Below are 19,450 nucleotides of genomic sequence, written 5' to 3' on the forward strand. Positions count from 1 at the left end.
TGTATCTCTAGCCTGAAACATATTCTTAGAAGTGATACAGTGCCGATGATTTCTAATTTTTATCTACTAAAACAAGAACAGACAAACAATTGTTTCCCGTAAAGAACACAGCTTTGAACTTACAAACCTAACAGTTTAAGGCCCTTAAAAAGATTGGGCTTCTTTTCCTTCTTTAAAGATATGGAAATGTGACTTAATGGGAACAATATCTTAAATAAAACCTACCAATCCTAAGAAAAAAAATCTTGCATAATCCATGAAACAAAAAGTCGATTGCAATATTCTGCATTTTAGTTTCAAAACAATGTCAAGAACAATACATACCTTCACCCTTTTTTGTCTACGAAGAACTGTAAATTTCTCAGTACAGCCCATTTCCTATGAGTATTCCTACGAATATCCCGCTTGGCAATACTGCCTCAAACTGGGACCATCGCCGCTGATAATCAAAGTCATTGTAAGAAACTTCCATCTCCAGGTGCTAATCCTGTCTTGAGAAATCTGCCATTAAGTTACCTAACACAACATGATGAAATAATAACACAGAGTTAATGATATATTACGGTTCATATTCATCTCCTGTTCTAGTCCGAGATACTCCGACCCTGACATCAGACAGGACAATCGTATCTCAGGCTACTTCTCTTCCTAGTCTTTGAAGAAGACATTGAAATATTGATCTTTCTAGAACATGATATTCCGTCAAGTTTGAATCATTGTGTGAATTCCGGACCATGAAAGACACTAAAACCAATAATGTTTTACTGAGCGTCTTATACCATCGTTACTACCGTATGCCAGCCACCAAATTTGAACTGCGCTCCATTCGAACATTAAACAGCAACACATACATTATTCGAATAATTATATACAAAAGACATATGATTTAATTTCGCAGCACTGAATTGCATACGGTCAGCTGTGTCCCGAAGGACATTGAAGTTTAGATGGGACGAATCATTAAAATGTTGATCCTGTCCTATAAACTATAACGAAGTAGAGAGGACGATGCTCTCACTCAACTTTTCACTGGACCTAGAAATCCAACCACCATTATATGACCCACATGAGCACTATTTATTTGCGTGGCTTCCAATGCTCTTCATTCTGAGCGTAAATCATATCGGCCTATGTATCAACTGGATCAACTTTGATAGGTATATGAGGAAATGGTTTTAATATCCTTTTCAATATCAGGAAGGTAGTTTAATGGGTCGCGTTAACATATGAAACAGAAACTTTATTGGTAAAATTTACTAAATATTGCAAACGAAAGATGGATATTCTTACAATATCTACAAACATTCAAATGAGAAATAGTTAATCAGTTTTTATTCTAATAAGGAAACAATAAAAATCCAGAAAATGACGAGGCGTCACCCAAAACAAAAGCCTTCCCGCTAGAATTTACTCTGTACACGGTCACTTGCACGCGGTCGTTGTCTTGAAGAGCCAGCACAGCGGTGTGTGACGTCGACATTTCATGTGTAGATGATCCTGTCGTGATTTGCATGTTCGTCATTTGTCCGTTTTTCAAAAGTTCCGTGTTGACAAAATCGTTTTTTCCAACTCCGGTCGACCATGTAAACACATACACACCGGATATACTGCACGTGAATACTCCAGTGTTTGGATCGTAGCGATTTCCAGCGTTTGTCAGAACTTGTGTGTATGTCAAGGTCAAACCCATATGCACATCTATTGTTCGTTGAAGTGTTGCATAGAATGCGATGCGATCTGAAAATACCATGGAGATGACCTGACGTTAGTAAATTTACAGCAAATTAAGAAATCGAATTACGATAAAATTCAAGATATAAATTGAGAAAAAATGGGGCCCAATAGGAACTGCTCCTATCAAATGCCTTGAAACAAGAATTTTCCAAAATGACGCATTACAAAAAGCATACAGGCATTTTTGTTGATGCATGTATCACATACAAATACATATCTGAAAACATAACATCCAACAGAAACTATTATAGGAAAAAATGCAAATATTTACCGGGAATTATCGGAGCTGCCGAATCTCCTTTAGGACCAGGGTCACCTTTCGGTCCACGTGGTCCAGTCTGCCCCGTGAGACCTGTCGGACCAGGAGGACCTATGTCTCCTTTCTGACATATAGTGACTACTTGTGAAGTACCACAAGGTTTCCCTGTTGGCCCTGTGCCCGCTTGTTGTGTAGTAAATGTTGAATTCCCTTGCTGAGCAGTGGCGCCGTTGCTACCTTTTTGGCTTGTGATGGTTGTACTACCGATTGGAGTGGAGGTTCCCTTGCTTCCTTGTGCTGTTGAGGATGTGAAGCCTGACCCTGAACTTCCAGGTGATGCAGTCGGCCCTATGGAATAAAATTAAACCAATTCGTGTAAGTTGTGAAATGTATTTACTCCTACAATATATGGATTGTTTTAATGTTAATGGGTTCCAGGTGTTACGGTCATTTACGCTCACATAACTTATCTAAAGTATGAAAGGTAAAGAACCAGATGCCCTGTCAGACTATGTATTTTGTGCATCATCGACGATATCCACATAATACAAATCAAACAATCGAGACAACAAGTGCATGCAGAGAATATAAGGCCATGCCTTCTACAAGTATTTGACGTTGTTTATAATGTTTATCTAAACAATAGAATACTTTCGTTACTACATCCTCTAGTCCCCCGATCTTTCTACAAGGAATAAACTTGAAAAGAATCGAAGTAAATCACGTACCTGAGTTTTGGTTACCAAACTCAAACCATCCATGAGCTGAACGAGAGGGTGTGGTGCTGCCAACTGAGGCTGTAAACATATTTTCTTCTTCATTTTTTACGCTGGTACATCAGAGTACTAAGCATTTGTTTTCATCATACATTTGCATTTTTTCTGTATCATTTATTTTCATTAAACTCCCTTCAACTTTCACCACTAAAATTCCAGAAATGACTGAAAAGAGATCTAAAATATTTTTTCAGGGTTAGTTAATGAGCCGAGAAGAAAGAAACCGCTATATCTTAGAGAAAAAATACTTAAATGGTGTTGAAATCTGAATTCAATCTCAAAAACCGATCATAAGAGTGCAAAATTGAAGTTTATTTGAACGAAGATTTCTTACAAATTACGTCAAATAGTCATCTTTGATTCACAATAGCTCAAAATCAAGCACACCAACATATGAATTGTATTCCATAATTACCCAGCCAATATTATACAGTGTGATACTCTTCAAGGAAAGCAAGTTGAGCTATTGTATGAACCCCCATTGCCAAAATTCTGTTTGATAAAACTGTTAGTCTTAGAAATCATTTTACTTCTCAGCAGAGAAAATCCTTTTTGCTTATATTTTATCGTCTTTGCTGATAAGTTGAGAGTAAATTAAAAATGCGTTTAGTATCGTTGATTACATCCATTAGGCGGTATAGGATCAGTTGGTATTGGTGACGTCATAATAGTCACGCTTTGGTTTTCTGATTTGGTTGGGTTAGTTTAGTTTATATAAGTGGTTCTTAATGAGATGCTATTATAATTATATGAATATTAATGAAATATCGAAAACGAGGCAAGCATTCATATTTATTTGAACGGTCTATAGTAATACATGAATGTATGAACAAATGAATGCAAAATTAATATGCAAATACTCACATACGACAGGGCCAAATCCTATCCAGTTATGGACTGAAGGAGAAGAGGTAGTGGTAGTCATTGTGCTTCCGACTGTTACTGAAGACGAAATAATGTTGAGAATGAAAAAGTCAGGAAAAATCGTGAAGTATGATCATCACAAAGAGTATACAAAGCTGAGTTCATTTTCCAACTTTGAAAAAAATGCTTTAAATGTCTAGATGAAGTAAGTGGTATGGTAACTATCACTGAAGAACATGTCAGTTGAATACTTCAGGGGAAATATGAGGATTTGATGTGTTCTGAACTGTAGTTCTTGTATGGTAATCCAATTATGACTTTTGATCGACTGTCTCCAGAAGATGATGCATGGGTTTCTATTATAATGACTATGGTTATAATTATTCAACAGGTCTTAATTGAAAGCTGCTAATGATGGAGAGTGCTATTGGAGAGTGACAATGTGCAAATTGATGTTCTATTTGACTCTTAATGTGATGGTTAGACACGAGTGAAAGAGGATTATGGACAGTTGGACATAACTTTGTGTAGAGATCCGCTATTGAATTCCCCACTGAGCAAATAAACAAATTGGGTGAAATGGGTTGTACCTATGACTAAACTCTCTAACATTAGGCAACCAAGTAGCGCTATCCTCGCGAATAATGCTTCATACATACAATAGATGCAACATTAAGAGATACTGATAGTGGATGATACTATGACCGAGAAAGGCTATACTAGTGATGGAGAATGTTTCAGATAGCAGATACAAGGTAGAGGTAATGGAGGTAATGGAGAATGCTACAGATACGATGTGCGAAATGACGAATGCTACAGAAAAGATTACGAAATTACGACTAACGATTGAGAACACTAACGATGATTGATTAACCAGGTACATGTGATTAATTGCATACTTCGTTTTTTATTTTGTTTTGCTTGTGGTACAATGATTATAAAGTTTATATCTAGAACGAAATGAGGTGACTCACCTGGTGCGTTTGTTGACGAAGGCCATTGGTTACTTAAACTGAAGGACGGATGGTATTCTGAAAAGTGTCATAACAGCAATGAAAGTGATATTATAAGGCATATTAACACTCTATAGTAAAGCACCATGGATATGGTGTTCATGATCAATGTTGTATGTTCAGGATGTCGCATACACATGAAACTATGATAGAGATAAAACACGTTTTCGATGGAATTTGTTTGTGAATAAGTAATTTGAAAAAAGAAGCATAATCTTTGTATATTTGTCGTATAGAACTATTTAAGTGTTTAGTTTCACGGAGTTAGTATTACTTACGTGCAAGTCTCCGTCTCTTACTTTGAACGGGGATATAATCAGCAGCTCGGCTCCTGTAAAGACACAAAACGTCACATTCATAGTTTTTTTTTCAAGCAGCAAACAAAGATCATATACACAGACAATATTTCCTAACCTGAATTTCAAGTCAAGAAATCTTTTCCTTTAATTGACCTGAAATTCTATAATAAATGAAAAATATATAAATGTGCAGAATTTACGTACAAAATTCCAATAGTGTAGGTTGATTAACGATAACAAATAAACAAAACAAAATCGAAGAGAGAATCCCAAGGTATAACGGTATTACTAGGTGTTCCAGAATGGAGACACTCCGACAAACCGGTCATTTATGAAACCAGACTATGCGCTCACTAATTCTCTTCGACTCAAATATCGTAGTGACATCATAATCTCAAATTATAACAAGAAATTTGGTCTCATATTGTCGGGAAAAACAAGGAACTAATATCGAGAAGGAAAATAGGATAAGCTGTATGAACATTTAAGATTGCGTCCGTTTGCGAGATTTCTCGATTCAACCGATCATTCCAAATCACATCTCCGTATATTTCTTTTCAAAGGGTTGGCATATATGCATATTTCAAAAAATCGCGAATACAAATGAAACTTCAGTTCTTACCTCAGCTCGTCGTATTTAATTTGCAAAGTTTTGTAGAGGTTGTCAAGATGCTCAGACTTTTTTTCCAGGATTTTATTTTTCCTCCTTAGCTCCACAATCTCTCTCTTCCTAATTTCATCATGTTGTCTTACCTCTACAATTTGCTTTTGAAGGTTATGTATTACCTCTCTCTCCTCGTCCCTCCAAGACTGACATTGTACCAAGATCGCATCCACTTTGTCTCTAAGTTCCTGGACCTTGTGGGTTTGGACCCGGCCACTCAAACCAGTGAGTACAATTGACAATACAATTACAAACTTCATAATCACAGTGAGGACTGTAGGCACGAGTCGCAGACTAAAATCACTTTCTCTCTGATAAGACGCCTACAGAACCGAGCACCTCATAGACTAATGGGTCAGTTCGTGCCTATTGCATGGTTATGGTATCATTTCCTTGATATCAATATCGCTTTATGATCTCATTTACAGTGATTTTTTTTTACTTTTCTTTCTTTTAATTCTTGATACAACAATATGAATATGCCATAACTGGGCGAAAATTTTGACATGTTATTTTTTATTCTGTTAACTGCTGACAACCATAAGCTTTAATGAATTAAGTTATGAAAATCATTCAAATGGACAGACATGTATGATGCCTTATAAACATTAGTTACAATACAGAATTTATTTTGGAGTAAAAGAGGATATATTGTAAATCGCTTTGCGATTAATAATAACACTGTAAAATTGATAATACAAATAGAAGACCACACCTTGGCTACATGGTCTGACCGTATGTACTTATTTCACTGCGCGGTATATGTAAATAGAATCATTTTTTCCACATTTTTAGCTCTTATTCGTAGTTATAAAATGAAAACCCTTGCATTGTAAATATTGCAATTCTCAAAATGTTGGTGGTTTTTGGTGATGAATAACTTATTAAAAGCTCTTCTTGCTTCGTGAGTATGAAAAATACGACACATATAACTTAAAGTAAAAGTTCTTAATACGTTCTTGATGGAAAGCACATAGAAAGTTAACCTTCTGAAACTCGATAGCACAGATAAAGAAAACGAGATATCAATTAGCATTTGTTTGTAATTATTTTGGCGAATTGAAATTTTAGCATAAAACTAATTTTGAATGGGTTAGAATGGTGAAGAATTTGCATTAATTGCTAATCTTTAAACCTACAGAAAATACAATTAACGCCATGATATTTTTGCTCAGTGACGTGTTCCTTTACAGTATTTGATTAGTTGTGAACAAAAACCAATTTTTGTTAAAAACTGAAATAAACAAATAATTTCGAAAGATTCTTTCGTTTGATATTGCATTTTATCTATTTCAAGTTGACCCTATTGTCGTCTCTCTTTCTCAATGTCGTTTTCAATCATATATCTAAAGGACATCAAGCCATGTTTTAACCATACTTTCTTCTTCTATGTCCAGGTTGCTTGACACGCGAGGTAATGAGCCTCCTCTATTGTAACAAGACTCGCGCCGGTCACGTCATGCTTATCTGAGGGTGTATCGCAGAGGACGACCAGAGCACCAGGAAACCATGTATTGTAAAGTGCAAATAGAAACGATAAGAACAAAGAAATATCATTTTGTCCTTGAACAATAAATGGAATAAGTATCCATCAATAATCATATGAGGTGTGGAGGTTAAATGCTTAAAAAAAAGAAAATAATGTGATGTTCTGATATTTGATTTGGGTTTGGGTATTTCGAATGGATACGAAGGGATATGTTTTTATTCTTAATTATATATTTTTATGGAGTTGAGGGCTTTAAAATACGATTTGTCATTATCTCAGTGGATAAGGAATTGCATAGATTATTGCAAATGGTAATTAAATAATAATACAACAAATCCTGTGCAATTCAGGAGTTTTTTCAAATAAAGTTTATTTCTCATACTAGTAATCTCAATGATGCTTCAACTGAAATTTCTCAAAACTTATTTCAAAACTCAAAATTAGTTTCTTAATCGAATTTCAGTGCAAATCGATTTTCACGGGCTGAAGACAACACATAATACATATACCTACTCCAATAGCCGAGACCATATCTAAATCTTGAATAGCATTTGTATTTCAACAGAAGTATCTCAAGGTATATATAGCGGGGTATTTTAAAAGAAATGTAGTTTTCTTCTAACCCTACCCCCAAATTCATTCATTGCAAATTTCACAAACTATAATATCTCGACATTTTGAAATAAGTTCGAAGAACACCGCGACTGCAAATCAATTCTCCATACATACATAGATTTGCTCACGAATGTAGTATAATGAAATATGAATAGCACAAGACTAATACAAGGCTTAACATTTCCAAGAATATGTTGCATATTTATTTTATATATGGTGTGATTAAAGGCTGATCTGGTTTTATTTATAAAATTACTTTCTCTTTCTATACATATAGCACAGTTGGTAAGTACGGCTTCGTCTGGAAATATCAGCTAACGGTAGGTTATTGTTATTTACATATCGATTTAATTGTTATTGGAAATATACATATATGTACAATTATATCATATCATGGATACATCATTACTGTCGTGATATACACCCCTGGACTTAACTGAAGAGAAAACAATCTGACTAACCACAGGTCTGCGGAAAATTCCTTTGACGATTACATAGGCGGAGACGCCCAACTTAAACCTACAGTCAACAACAGTGAACTGTTATACAATTCTTTTGATGTACCTCAAAGGACCAAAATACCTATCTCATCTGGTGTCGCACAAGAAGCCTTCAGTTTTGCTAGGACATATCCCAGGGGTGTTTATGACGACAGTGAGATTTCGAGGATGAGTAAATGAGTAAATGATTACTATACGATGAAAACTGAAAGCGCAACAAATCATCATCTCCAGAGTAATATGTTTAATGATATGTATTGGCCATTTTATTAAATTATACTATGACAAAACAGCTATAGTAACAGAATAATACACAATTTACGAATGTTTTATGATCATTTAGCAATGAGTGAAAAAGGAAATGTTAGCGTTTGTTAATGCATTTAACGTTTGCCATATACTTACATATATGCGCGTTATACGGTATCATAAAGACTTCAATGTTGACTTGTCGGAAGTAATTATTATTAGAATATACGTGTATACTGGCGACTAGCCAACCGTGCATTAACGATCGACAAGACACTTAAAAGATTGAATACGTATAGTCGATAGAGTGTTTTGTATGTATACACATGTGTACACACATATGCTGCACCAATACACAGTGGTATAGGACAATAACTAAATATGTGATTGTGTTCCATTTTACTCAAATCAGCTTTAAAAGTGACTGCTTATAAAAGGCCAAATTTACCTGTATTATTCTCATTAGTGCACGTGCTAATGATGAACGTTTAACACACCTCTGTGACAGGTAACTCTACATGGAATAGGGTAAGCATGGAACAACAACACAGAATTAACATCAACGAGCCCAGATATAACCAAAACACGTATGGAGGACGAGCCAAGCATTTCTTTATCACGACTAACCCCCTCAACCTTCTGGCTACCAATCAACAGCTGGAGCACGCCAAGTCAATCGTGGTCAGATACAGGTAAGTTCGTCAGGTACCTAACACATGTTATTAGGTTATATGACACCTGTCTTAAAGTCTAAATATAGAATATCACTTAATGCAGTACATTACAGGATGTTACCCAGAATTTTAATTCATGTAAATAAAGCCGATCAAGGAAAACCTGTTCACAAACATTAAAAAACAAGACTGATATGACAAAGTGTTTTTATTGCATACTTCCTTGTAGCGCTGTGCATAATGGTTGACCAAACCAGTAGTTTAATGTACAGGAGACACCTAAAACAAAAGACGTTTGCATAGACGATTTGTGACATGATATCCACCCCTTGACTATGTCATAGTAAAACTGAAGGCAGTTTAGGAGAAAACTGACCAATCACAGGCCAACAGAATCTTCCTGTAAATATTACAGATAACAACACCCATCTCCAAAGTCATGAGGTCAACCACAAAGTACTGTAGTCCGCTAAACCTGTCTATATTATTAGGCTTTTAATTTATTTTTATTTTTTTTGGCCTTCTACCAGGCAAAAAAAAAAGAATAAAAAAATCCTAATAATGTAGGCAGGTTTAGCGGACTAAATGTACCGTTATTCGGTTCTCTTGGTGTACATCAAAGGACCAAATTAATTGTCTATCCGTGGTTGCAGACAGATCCTTCAGTTTTGACACAGACCATAGACCAGGGGTTGATATAACGACAGTGATGGTGAAAACTGTCAAGGAAGAAAGCTAAGGTAGTGATTATTTGTATTGAAATTGAAAATGGTAATCAACAGTTTTAATAAATGAAACTTTCATTTCATATTTCAAAATGTTTTGATTTTTTTTTTCAGAAACGGTGAACATATTCCTAATCTAACAGAGAATGAGTTATGGCGAGCCAAGCACTTGTACGACTCGGCATACCACCCAGTGACAAACGAGAAGATGGTTCTGGTGGGTCGGATGTCCTCACAAGTTCCCATGAATATGACAATAACAGGCTGCATGCTGGCATTCCACAAGTATGTTTATAATATTCACTAATCGTTTACCTTTTTTAACATGTTCTTCTATTGAGTTTTGGTCATTTTTGTACTCAGAATTGGCTCGTTATCTAAACATAGCATAATCAAGATAACACCATGTACATGAGAAAATATTTTATAATAAGACTTTTGTAATATTATGTTCTTGAAGATACTCCACCGCCGACAGAGCATAAATGGTATACATCATTTGAGCAATAATTAGTGTTTAATCGTGTATATATGTGTCTAATTAACACAAAAAATAATTCAAAATAATTTATTTTGCCTTTGGTGCATGAGCAATCAGTTCTTCATTCCATAGATATAGGATATAGTGACGGAATTTTTTGGGATGCAATTAATTCATATTTTAATATTTTCAACTTGAAGTAAAATTAAAAGCTCAAACTTTTCAATGGCGGTAATGGTGTAGATTAAGTAACTTTTGTAACCGAAGAAAAATACTAAATCGTCTGCTCATGGTTTTAATAGTGAAAAAATACTATTTGTCAGCGGTGGAGCATCTTTAAATAAAGTCAAAAACTTATTGATGCAGTTAGTTTTTGTTAGATTATGCTGTTAACATTTGATTAACAACTGATCATTTTCTCTGGCCATAGTTGATCTTGGGTTTTGGTCATTGTCGTTTCCTTTAATCATACAATCAGCACAATTCGTCATTAACAGGCAAAAAAGTTGTAAATATATATCTTCCCAATTTCATATCTTGCAACATCCAATGTAAGGTTCGCATAGCAGGTATCACCAGATATAGTAATGCGTAAATGTTTAGCATGCTATAGTTTAGAATACAAGGTAACTAGAAAACAGAAAACGTTAAATGTGTTAAGATGTACATTTAGGGAGTTTGATTATCAATATTATTTGATTCATAGAGCGACAACTCGAGACAACGACAAGGCGACAACACAACAACACGAGATGGCCGTAATCAGCCACCATAGACAAGAGACAAACAAGAAAATAGTATTGCTTCCATCTCACCTTGGTAAGAATGAATCAATTTTTATATGGTGTGATATCAAAGTGTACATACGATATTAAAATGGATATATGTTACTATGTCATATTAATGTTTTAATCAGTTCGTTAACAGATTGTACTATATTGTAGGACCACCCCGGCTATAATATTCTGGCAGTGGATGAACCAGTCCTACAATTCCATAGTCAACTACACCAATAAGGCTGGCAGTGACGTCTCAGACAGGTAAGACTTCAGACAAATGACGTTTCAGACAGGTAAAGTTTCGGACACGTGACGGTCTGGTGACGTTTCACACATGTATTATTTCGGACAAATAACGTTTCATACAGGTAATGTTTCAGACTGGGAATATTTTGGACAAATGACGTTTCAGACAGGTAACGTTTCAGACAGGTGACGGTCTTGTGAGGTTTCAGACATGTAACATTTGAGACAGATAGCACACCTTATAATCTTAATATGGACCACTCAAGACATTTTTGGCTAAGATATATCTATCAATATTCACTAAGAACATTTCTAGCAGAAATAATCTTGTGGTCAGGATAAACAGTTATGCCATTACCACACTTGCTTTTTATTTTGGAATATAACATATAAAGAGTATTGCATGTTTTTTTCGGGTAACAAGGGACTTACTATATATATCAGAATGAAATTCATACGGGAGAGAACGTCCATCTCTTTTGTTATATCACTCCATTCATTTACATTAGACGAAATAGAGTTGGAATATTTGATTTTTATGAATGATGATTTCGTATATATGTCTACATTTATTTTCTCACAGACAACTGGCCTTGTCCTATATTCTTGGTACTAGTGGCGCCGTGGGCACGGCGCTGTGGATCAAAAGTCTGGTGAAGGTAATTAACATAAACCAAGTTGGACTTCTGGATATGGAGTTTATTGAAAATTACCAAAGTCCAAATTAGGTTTAACCAGTACAAGATGTCCTACGTTATATAAACAATTAAGACGGTCTATAAACACCTCCCAAAGGACAGGGTTAAAGTGGTCTCTATACAGCAAAGTGGTCTTTATACACAGGTCAAATTGTGTTATGAACGGCAATTTAGGACCCTATGAAAGTCGTCTTAATGAGAAAGTGGTCTTTATACAGAGGTAGTCGCTAAGGCAGATACGAATTTATTCAAGGTAATGTTCGTTTGAGATAAACACCATTCTATTTCAATTCGGGTATTTGATGATCTGTATTTTCCAGAACCGGGGACCTATGGTGGCCCGATTTGTCCCTTTTGCTGCTGTAGCCGCTGCCAACTGCATCAATATCCCGTGTATGAGGAGCAAGTAAGAATCGAATAGTCTAGATACTATAGGGTCACAGATCAAAGTTCTAACTGAGGAGATATTTCAAATTCTGAACATTGAAATGAACCAAATGCGTAGAACATTTATAACCTATATAAGATTTTGGACCTGTAGATTTTAGATAAACGCTTGGAACGAGAGGATTAAAATATAGAGACAATTGCTACTTTGAGAAGCTTCATGTTACAAATGGTAAATAATATTTAAACACTGACTTTGTAATTGTTCTTTTGAAGGGAACTAATAGAAGGTATTTCGCTAATGGACGAAAATAGAACAGATCTTAACGTGGCATCAAAGAAGGCTGCCATGAAGGCTATAAGTATGGTGGTGGTTTCCAGGATACTCATAGCAACGCCAGTCATGGGTAAGCGATCAGTCTGTTACATTGGTATACGATAGTCCACTATGTTTTTGAAGAGAAAATCTAGTGATCCACGGACTGTTTGTGATCCTCGTAATACAGGATAAGTAATAAATAAAGGATTAGAACATGTTTTGTACAATCCTTTGAGATAATAGGTGATATACATAGTACTGCTTGTGTATTTATTTTGTCGACGAGGTTTATATCCAACACTTTCACGTCTGTTTATTTCAACTGGGAACGTTTATTTCCATGGAGCGAATGCCTTTAAAAATCAAACAGACGGAATCGTGTTGTGTCTTAATGTAATAAACTTTCGCTCAATTGATAAAAGTGCTATCTAATTAATTTTGACTTCAATATTCTAGTAATACATTCTTTGTCTTTGTACTATTCTTAGTGATACCTCCCCTCATCATGAACCAGTTGGACAAAAAGGCATTCATGAAGGTACGTATATATATATATATATTGTATAGTTAATAGGGTTTGATATTAACTTCTATTCTTATTTTACCGAATTGAACGAATTAGAGAAAATATCCGGGAATGAATAGATGGTAGATGTCAGACAATATTATTGGGTTACTGTGACCCAGAGATGAGGGACTGTTTGTAAATTATCAGACAATTTAATTACTGCGACCCAGATGTGGAAGACTAGTTGTAGAATATCCCTTAGACTGCGATTAATTATTGTAACCATCAGTTTGTCCATTCGATGATTTTAATTAGATTCCACTGTATCCATCATTTCACAGACGATTTGTTTTCATCACTCCCGAATAAATCTAAAATGTTAAATTCCCCGAGAAATGATACAATAAAAGTTATTTTCTATAAAATATTGAAACATTTCAGTGTTTTAGATTCGACAATTTATACATTTAATAGAAGTAAATGTGTATACGAGATATCGTGAAAATAATACTGTATCAGAACTTGATGGCTTTAGACTTTTTACTTATCATTGCATTTATTTTTAGAAAGCGCCATGGTTGAATGCCCCGATTCAAGTGTTGCTGGTTGGTTTTATGTAAGTAAAGAATATTACGCATGTGAATACATTGCATTTCATTTGAGAGATAAGGAATATCAAACCAGAGCAAGCATGAAAAAATGTGTTTAAAAAGGATACTTAAAGCAGATACTCAGGAAGATGAAGCGCTCTTTTTTCATAAAAGGTACCGACGAAAAATGTTAAGGTCAAATAAAAAAGTCTTGATTAAAATATGGCACTATACAGCTGTTAAATTTCACGGAAGAAAATCTCTCAATATGAAATGTTCTCTTTGGTAATCATTCGCAAAAGAAAGCAAAATGTTTGTAGAATGAGGACCTTTTGACGGAGATTTGGCTTCGCGATTTTTGCCTTTTCTTGTTCTAATTTACGTACTTAATAAAGCTGACAATGCAAGTTAAAAAACATGCATTTGAAATTTAAAAAATATATAATGAATTATTTTTTTCGAAAATTGTTTCTGAGACATCCCCTAGTTATGACAGTGTGGTATCCAAGGAAGTGACAGCCATGCTCTGCTTAGTAACCTTCATTGGCCAAACCACTATAAAAAGCACCGGGCTTTATAATAACACTTGCGTCATTCTAAACATCTCTTGTCTCAGATGCATGCCCCAATATTGCAAATTACAATGTCGATTTGAAAATAAAAACTGCACTCACCTGACAAGGTTTCATTGAAGTAATAGATGAATGTGTTGTCAGCTATATCCCAAAATATGTCCAAAACGAGCCTATAAAACGCTTCAATATACACTAGGTTTTACACGTACATCGACACGTGTGTGTCCTATAGTTGTCACTCGTTCGGGACAGGTACAATGTACGTGGTTAGTTCTGTGCATCGAGTACGATGATATCCTTGGTGACATGTGGACGGATTATTGTTTGGATTTAATTCTTGGAATTCTATTCACTTGAATTGAAATTTTATTTTGACAAACATCTAAATGACAGCCTAAAGGAGTTGACATGTTTTCTTGCCAAAACAAGCCCCGTATAGTTTTACAGGTGAGAGCTTTGTTTACCTATTTGTATGTGATATACTGTGGACTACTTGGTGTACATGTATATATATACATGAATGAGAGCACGTGTGTCGATTCACACGCTTCACATTGGGGTCGGTGAGGAAATGGCTGTCCTCAATAGGGGAGTGTCTCATAAACTATATTTTTGTTATTTGTAATTTCAAGAAACCTTTAAATTTTGCTCCGGAAAGGTAGTTGGCATAAAAAACATTAATAACACCAGGAAATATATACCGATGGCCAAAAAAGAGGTTACAACACCAAACATGTGCAAGATTTCCTGCGTAATATACATTAACATTTTATTTATTTTAGTTAAATTGTTCAGAAGGTGATGATATATGTAATATCAATGGTAAGTTAATAACTTTTGCGACTCTACAAATTATCGATCTCGTTTTACATTCTCATTTTTAAAATTAAAAGCAGTTTCGGAAAGGTAGTGGGCCTTCAAAAGGAATATTAATGTGCACTTTCATACTTCCATTTTATTCCATGTACATAGATAAATGGAAGTCCTAAAATAATGCACCTTTACGTTATTATTTATTTTACAGCTTGGCATTCGCTACTCCTCTATGCTGTGCAGTGTTTCCACAGAAAAGGTTTGTCAAAGAATGAATCATATCACACTAGAATATTTCCTTTGCCTCAGATTAGGTTTAGAAAACAAAACCGAAAGTTCAATTTAAAGAATACCTAGTGTTTCTACAATTCTATTTCATTGAAATTGTTATTAAATTACGTTTCTATTTTAATTTCTACGGTAATAAGTAATCGATAAACATAAAAATAATTATTCCACCTATTCATCAGTTACTTACTAGCAGCACATTATATTTTAAATGCAAATTATCCTGTCAAAATAAAATTGCTGCCTGAATTTGCGATCCTAATATTGGTCCTATTCTTGCTACAAATTTTGCAAATATATTTTTACTATGCATAATGAGAAGATATTCAGTACATTCGGCAGTAAAAATAGAACCAACATGCGGGTCGAGAATTCACTCAGCAATTTTACTTTGACGGGATAATTTATAATGAAGAATTAATGTGTTGCTGGTAAGTAATCGATAAATCAATGAATTAAATATTTTTTTATTATCACCATTTTTTACAGTTCCATGGACGTGAGCAGTTTAGAAGCAGACATTCGTGAGAAGCTAAAAGCACTTCCTAATCCGCCCGAGAAGGTCTATTTTAACAAAGGATTGTGATTAAAATCTGTTCAGATGTGGATAAAGAGCACATAAGTATTCCTTATCAGTGTTCGGATGAAGTGAGATTTTTTTTAAAGAACGCTCCGTCACATATATACTGTATGAATGGAATGGTTGATGCATCCATATGCAGTTGGAGCGATCTGGTCAAATCATTGATGCGCATATCGTTTATTTGACATACAAATCAAGAGATAACGTTTGTGTTAAGAAACAGAATTAAGTAAAATGAACGGTTCTGTAGTGGTGAATATAAATTGATGGCCAAATCTGTACATATATGATGTGTGGATTCGTGTGACAATTCGCATTTTAGGAAAACCTTTTTTTTCAAATACAAATCATTTTGTCTCAGAATCAAAGGTGCTAAACGACTGCATACTACTTATAATTCAAGAAAACGTCCAAGTGATGTAGACATTATAATCTTAAAATGGCTTCAGGATGTATGTAAAGAAAATTCAAATGGATTACAATGAAACTCTTCTGTCCCATTTCCTCTTTGCAGCCGACCATACCTAAATAGATCTAGAGTATATACAATGTACATACAAAATCCAGAAGTTCGTCAATTAAGTCAATGTGTCTGTACTATCGGACCATCTAGTTCTTTTCTCAGTCAGACATTTTAGAGAAATAAATTATCTTTTATTATGGGTGATACGACTTCAACTTAAATAATTTCACCAATCTGTATTCGTGCTACATGTGGTCGAATGAATAATCACAATCATGTTAAAGATTTATAATTTTATGTAAAATGCATATTTCACACTACAAGTCAACCTGTCAGTGACCAATCGTTACAGATTTAGATATTACAGCATTATTACCTACTCTCGCACACCATGCAATGTTTACTGACAGGGACCTGACACGAATTTCCAACCAACAATATATATACATGTACTATTGTTTGGAAATTAGTGCCAGGTCCCTGTGTGTTCTCATATGATACAGAAGAGAATTTTCACATACAGAAAACAGTAATTATTCTTATTCGCATAGCACAAAGTGAATAATACTATAATAATGTGACTTTCAAACAGAGTGCTGAATTTCTCAAACACACTGAAATCAAACCAACAGAGGCTAGCATACGTGTTTACAAAAATGTAAGCAAGACGTCACACAATTGACTCTTAGAATAAAACCAAATTGCATGTAGTCAATTTTCAACCACATGTTGTAGCCAATACTGGCTATAATGTGCTCAATTATACTACATACTATGTACATACAGCATGCACATACATGTATATATAGTAACGCTCACAATCAGAAACATTTCTCACAAACATAACACATTTTGCATTACAATGTACCCTTCATTTACACAGAATACACACAAAAAATATCACTCACTAACACTTTCATTTCTCATAATAAAACCCGAATATAATATCAGACTAGCAAACCTCTCACAGAGAGCAATTTAAGACTTTTTACACATATAATTGAAAACCTCTTTATTTTTGCGACTGATACAATTAATCGCGACACATTTGAATGCGTGTTCGAGCTTTTTGCGAAATTACGCGCAAATTTGAATCTCGTGAAAGTAAAATTGCTTACAATAATGTATATTGTTTAATTTTGTTGAATAACAACGCATTTCTAGCCAAAACACATGTATGGATTAGGATATCTTTAAAACATATACTGTTCGCTTTAAAAGATAACACCTTGATCATTTCAGACAAATATTTTTCTGATTAAATATATCAATTTTCCATCCCGTTACACATCAAAACATACAAATATCTAGCCATTAGTTCATGCTAATACGTGATAAATTGATGACGTCAATCTCGAATGAGCAATTCAAAAACAAGTTGAAATAAACCTGGTTGGACTTCTATTGTATGTACAAGTCGCATGGATAACAACCTTTAGGATTACCAGGTCATGTGATCCGAAAATCCAGAATTTAATACTTGATAGTCTGAGTTTAAAATCATATTCCTTCTCTAAAATAGAGAGGTTAAATATCTGAAACCCCTGGAGTTCCAGGATCCCTCTTTGGAGTGTAATGTGGTTGGTTACTCTTGACAGAGAACAACAATAATTAACACGTGGTAAAAATAACAATGTATACAGATATCAAAACATGATCACAATCAACAACTCCATAACTGTATAATATAGCTTTAACGTACATACCAACATAATAAGGTAAGTATCATTAACATTTTAGCAACATTAGGTGAACCAGTTAAAATTGCCTACGTAAATCTTGACAGATCTAACTATAAATATAATTCGGATATGATGGAGAATGGTCTAGGCAGATGCTGCAAAGCTGTACAAATTCCCTTTTAATTGAAGTCTTTTGTTCGATCATTTTGAGTCTTCTACGAACAAATAGAACTGAGGCCAATTTTGCTATTTGCTAACTGAAGCCAATTTCGGTAAATGAAGCTTGCCTATTTCGGAAACTGAGGCCAATATTGCTAACTGAGGTCACTTTTGCCAACTGTGATCAAATGAGGTCAATTTTACCAACTGAGGCCAATTTTGCCTATGGAGACAAATTGTCCTGAAATTCCCTTTCAATTGAGTTTTCAGTTCAATCATTTTTACTCTTCTTCAAACAGAACTTAGACCAATTTTGCTAAATGAGGACAATTTTGCCAAATGAGGACAATTTTGCCAACAGAGACAAACTGAGGTCTATTTTGCCTATTGAGACCAATTTCCATCATATTAGTGATGAGAACATTTTGTTAGTTTTTTTTTCCGGAAATTACACTGTTCACGATATAGTAAATTGCATATTATGGTAGGCGCTATTAATTAATTTCTTGCATTTGGAGTAAAGGATTCAAGATAGCACTTCTATTTTATATGAAACACTTCATGCCAATAGAAATTTTTTTTAATATTATGTAAGTAAATGCCTAACCAAAATGTCCATTACTGTAAAGATTCAATGGTGGCAGTATTACTGAAAACATATAAACTTATAAGGAATGCAGATGTTGTACAAAATGTCCATAATACACAATAAACTTCTACAACATGAGTTCATAAATATCAATTGTCAACAACAAAAGGAAACTTCATTTGGCAGTTCTTGATAATTTATGATATTCTTAGTTGGAGCACACATTACCTGTACATTCAAAAGATTTAGTTTAACCATTTTTACTGATATGGCCTTTACCTTGGGTATCTACCTACTCTTGTGGTTTGTGTGCATCAGATGGTATACATTGTACTAAATTTTATTCATAACTTATTTTATGACTTCTACACAACTATTTTCATTTGATAACATAATTGAAATCCATGATTATGCAACTTCCAAATACCT

At 34.5% G+C, this 19,450-nt stretch overlaps 2 protein-coding genes across 3 annotated transcripts; one reads left to right on the forward strand and one right to left on the reverse strand.

The window, feature by feature from the left end:
* Nucleotides 1-1,310: 1,310 nt before the first annotated feature.
* On the reverse strand, nt 1,311-8,048 carry LOC138335172 (complement C1q tumor necrosis factor-related protein 7-like). Its single transcript, XM_069284140.1, has 7 exons — nt 5,568-8,048; nt 4,925-4,977; nt 4,608-4,664; nt 3,634-3,711; nt 2,722-2,790; nt 2,006-2,341; nt 1,311-1,737 (listed from the first exon to the last, which is right to left on the reverse strand). Exons 1-7 carry the CDS (start codon nt 5,867-5,869, stop codon nt 1,337-1,339), a joined length of 1,296 nt encoding a protein of 431 aa, XP_069140241.1. The 5' UTR covers nt 5,870-8,048; the 3' UTR covers nt 1,311-1,336.
* Nucleotides 8,049-8,250: 202 nt separating this feature from the next.
* On the forward strand, nt 8,251-19,011 carry LOC138335175 (sideroflexin-1-like). Of its 2 annotated transcripts, none has more exons than XM_069284144.1 (11): nt 8,251-8,393; nt 8,971-9,154; nt 9,976-10,146; nt 11,287-11,382; nt 11,951-12,026; nt 12,386-12,471; nt 12,729-12,859; nt 13,260-13,309; nt 13,846-13,895; nt 15,469-15,516; nt 16,035-19,011. In XM_069284144.1, the coding sequence occupies exons 1-11, from the start codon at nt 8,390-8,392 to the stop codon at nt 16,129-16,131; spliced, it is 993 nt and encodes a 330-aa protein (XP_069140245.1). In that variant the 5' UTR covers nt 8,251-8,389; the 3' UTR covers nt 16,132-19,011. The 2 variants fall into 2 exon arrangements, with proteins under 2 accessions (XP_069140245.1, XP_069140244.1); XM_069284143.1 differs by having other exon boundaries at nt 8,313-8,448.
* Nucleotides 19,012-19,450: the final 439 nt, after the last annotated feature.

Source organism: Argopecten irradians, chromosome 11 (assembly GCF_041381155.1).
Source record: "Argopecten irradians isolate NY chromosome 11, Ai_NY, whole genome shotgun sequence".
NCBI lineage: Eukaryota > Metazoa > Mollusca > Bivalvia > Pectinida > Pectinidae > Argopecten > Argopecten irradians.